The 3,883-nt window shown below is 33.5% G+C and overlaps 1 protein-coding gene across 1 annotated transcript; it reads left to right on the forward strand.

Annotated features, from left to right (window-relative positions):
- The first annotated feature begins 522 nt into the window (after positions 1 to 522).
- LOC101493986 (polyol transporter 5) lies at positions 523 to 2,632 on the forward strand. Its single transcript, XM_004507358.4, has 3 exons — positions 523 to 806; positions 1,034 to 1,380; positions 1,456 to 2,632. Exons 1-3 carry the CDS (start codon positions 668 to 670, stop codon positions 2,548 to 2,550), a joined length of 1,581 nt encoding a protein of 526 aa, XP_004507415.1. The 5' UTR covers positions 523 to 667; the 3' UTR covers positions 2,551 to 2,632.
- The last annotated feature ends 1,251 nt before the right edge of the window (positions 2,633 to 3,883 follow it).

Below are 3,883 nucleotides of genomic sequence, written 5' to 3' on the forward strand. Positions count from 1 at the left end.
ATTGAACCGATTGAATTTATAGATTGGATTGGATATTTAAAACATCAGTTGTTCTTTGTTGACATTGGACCACACACTAAGGTTAATTAAAACACACTACATTTTAGTTGGAAATAAAATTCAACCCATAATGCTATTCACCAACGACAAGTAATTAAGAATATATTTGTGGTAGCTAGTAGCTCTCAAGGCTGGCATAGTTAATATCTCTACTCATTGGCATTACATTATTAAATAAGCAGTAGTCGACAGTGTACTTTTTTGTCATTTAGTCATTGGGAGCCACCACGAGGTAGACAGTTTGCATTCACGATTTAATTCACACATAGATAGGTTAAAAATAGAATTAAAAATAGAATTAAAAATAATAAACAACGTGTTCAACTTGTTGAGTCACACAGTAGTGAAGATCGATTTTGTTAAGATTATGATTTATGAGTGAGTAAGAGATAGAGAGTGTTGACGATTCTACACTATCATACCATGTGGGAAGACTTCTTGGTATATGGTGATGATGTAAGCCTTTTAATTTGGTCTATAAAATTAACCATTTCCTAGCAAGATCTTAGTATACTACTCCTTTCTTAACTCAAAAATAAATAGATATAGATATATATTATACTAGCAATTCAACACACTTTGTGTGTGTTTCTAATATTGTGCCAAGATGAGTGAGGGTAAGGTAGTTGAAGCAAAAGCTCCACAAACTCTTCACGATTTTGATCCTCAAAAGAAGCCCAAACGTAACATGTATGCTTTTGCTTGTGCTATGTTGGCCTCCATGACTTCCATTTTGCTTGGCTACGGTAATTACACTACACCATCTCATCTTTTTAATTTATTTATTTATTCATTATACTCAAATATATCCAATTTAATTTCTAAAAAAAGAAAAAAAAAATCGTTAATTTCCCCTCCAATGAAACAGGAAGTCAAAAAGAAAGAAAAAGAAAAGATTGTTCATTTTATGCATGAATATTTATGTAGAATAAAGTGAATCTAAAAAAAGTAATTGACACGTCATCATTTACAGATATTGGCGTTATGAGTGGAGCAGCCATTTACATACAAAGAGATCTGAAAGTATCGGACGTACAAATCGAGATTCTGTTAGGAATCATTAACATCTACTCTCTCATTGGATCATGCCTCGCCGGTAGAACCTCCGATTGGATCGGCCGTCGTTACACCATTGTTTTTGCTGGTGTTATCTTTTTCGCCGGAGCTTTACTCATGGGTTTCTCACCCAACTACTCATTTCTCATGTTTGGTCGTTTCGTCGCCGGAGTTGGTATCGGCTACGCCCTCATGATTGCCCCTGTCTACACCGCCGAAGTCTCCCCCGCTTCCTCTCGCGGCTTTCTCACTTCATTCCCGGAGGTTAATCTCTTTTCTTAATCTTTATTCTTTGTATTTAAATATGAATATTTAATTTAATTAATTATATTTTTGCAGGTTTTCATAAACGGTGGGATATTAGTTGGATATATATCAAACTATGCATTTTCGAAATTGTCACTTCATTTAGGTTGGAGGATGATGCTTGGAGTAGGTGCAGTTCCATCTGTAATCCTAACCGTTGGAGTTTTAGCTATGCCAGAGTCACCAAGATGGCTCGTAATGAGAGGTCGTTTAGGAGACGCAATAAAAGTTCTCAACAAAACTTCAGATTCAAAAGAAGAGGCTCAACTAAGGTTAGCCGAGATTAAACGAGCCGCTGGTATTCCCGAAGATTGCAATGACGACGTCGTTCAAGTAACTAACAAAAACACGGGTGATGGTGTATGGAAAGAGCTTTTCCTTTATCCTACACCCGCGGTTCGTCATATCGTTATAGCTGCTCTCGGTATTCACTTTTTTCAACAAGCATCGGGTGTAGACGCTGTCGTTTTGTACAGTCCAAAAATCTTCCAAAAGGCTGGGATCAAGGATGATACACATCAACTTCTTGCAACCATAGCCGTTGGATTTGTAAAGACCATCTTCATCTTAGTGGCTACTTTTATGTTAGATCGCGTTGGTCGTCGTCCGTTGTTACTAACCAGTGTTGGCGGCATGGTACTCTCTCTTCTCACGCTTGCTGTCAGCCTCACGATTATTGATCACTCAGAAACGAAGTTGATGTGGGCCGTTGGATTGAGTATAGCAACCGTTTTATCTTATGTTGCAACTTTCTCAATAGGTGCGGGACCCATCACGTGGGTGTATAGTTCCGAAATATTTCCTTTGAGGTTGAGAGCGCAGGGTGCGGCTATGGGAGTTGTGGTGAATAGGGTAACAAGTGGGGTTATTTCAATGACTTTTTTATCCTTATCTAAAGCGATTACCATTGGTGGAGCTTTTTTCCTTTTTGGAGCTATAGCTGCAGCTGGCTGGGTATTCTTTTATACTATGCTTCCTGAAACACAGGGTAAAACACTTGAAGAAATGGAAGGGTCTTTTGGTAAATTTGGGAGAAAATCTCAAAGTTATGATAGTACTCATAACGAACTTGACAACGGCAAGGATCAAGTTGCACAAGTCCAGCTAGGGACCAATGTGTCTTCTTAGATAAATGTGTATTATTATCATTATAGTTTTGTGTGTGTTAGAGTAGGTTTCCAAAATTATTAAAAAAAAATTCAACCGAAAAGACTTGCATACAAAAGTTCTAGAGACATAATTAAATATAAAAATATTATCTTGAAAATATGTGCATACAATTATAAATAGGCGAATGCTGCTATATATCATTTGATAGAAATTTCTCTATGTTAATGATTATGAAATGACGCGTGGAAGTCAGTTTGAGTTTTAGAAAAATATATGTCACTTAAAACTTATCTAATCGAATAGATATTAATTTAATGATGAGGATATATCAGTTAAAATTATACTTTAAAAATATCATCAATCAACGTGTTAGAATTTTATTTGAAACATAAATCTATTATGGACCAGGACCACTAAAAATTTGTATACATAATTTGCCATTCAACATGTCAATGATAAGGAAAAAATTTGTGTTCTACCTTAAAAAAAGGTGTTTTCCATTACTGTTCTCTTATAATTTTGTAGAGACGTTTATCTGTTTCAATTATATATAGTAATAATATCCTTGTATTTTAATAATAAAAATCCTTTTGAAAATCAATTGATTAGAAAGAAAAAAAAATTAATTTATAGAATTCTTTTGCATAGACATTCATACTTTTCAAATATCGATTTAATATTTTATTTTTTTCATTTCTCTATTTTAATAACATGATACACTCATCATTTTCTTAATGTATATTCTAATGTAATGAAAAGATAACCTATACTCAACCCTTATCATAAAAACAAGAAAACATAACAAAGCACACCTTTTCACAGTAATTACATGTTTTAATTAATAGATAATAATACACTTGTCTATACCTAATTCAATTTGTTTTAAATCAAAATAGAGTATATGGAGTTAAAATATCCCAATTATGTACAAAAGAATAGTGTCAACTGCTGAGCAAATAGACTACGCGGTTGCAACACCAATTAAAAAAAGCCCAACCAGATTGAAAATTGGTACTACAAATAAACTAAAACCAAAACATAAACTTAATAGATTAATTAATTTTGTCAATATCTCCAACTTCTCCATTAAACATGATACTATTCATCATCAACTAAATATTTCAAGTACTAGCCAGCCAAAAGGTGAGGTGTTGTGTGAATTGAAAAAATATAAAAATTTTATATATGAGAGATCTCACAACTTAATAGTAAGTGGATATTTTTTAAAGATATCTAATTTTGTGAAGAGAAAATAATGCACTTAAGTCGAACACCACAATTACACTACTGCCACTTAAATGGTTGAGTGTTGTATTACTTTTTTACTACTCAAAAAAAATATTTTTTTTAT

Source organism: Cicer arietinum, chromosome 6 (assembly GCF_000331145.2).
Source record: "Cicer arietinum cultivar CDC Frontier isolate Library 1 chromosome 6, Cicar.CDCFrontier_v2.0, whole genome shotgun sequence".
Classification (NCBI taxonomy): domain Eukaryota; kingdom Viridiplantae; phylum Streptophyta; class Magnoliopsida; order Fabales; family Fabaceae; genus Cicer; species Cicer arietinum.

Coding starts and splice junctions, on each gene's coding strand:
- LOC101493986 (XM_004507358.4), top strand. CDS start 668: ATGAGTGAGGGTAAGGTAGTTGAAGCAAAAGCTCCACAAACTCTTCAC. Junction 807..1,033: donor TTCCATTTTGCTTGGCTACG/GTAATTACACTA, acceptor CATCATTTACAG/ATATTGGCGTTATGAGTGGA. Junction 1,381..1,455: donor TTCTCACTTCATTCCCGGAG/GTTAATCTCTTT, acceptor ATATTTTTGCAG/GTTTTCATAAACGGTGGGAT.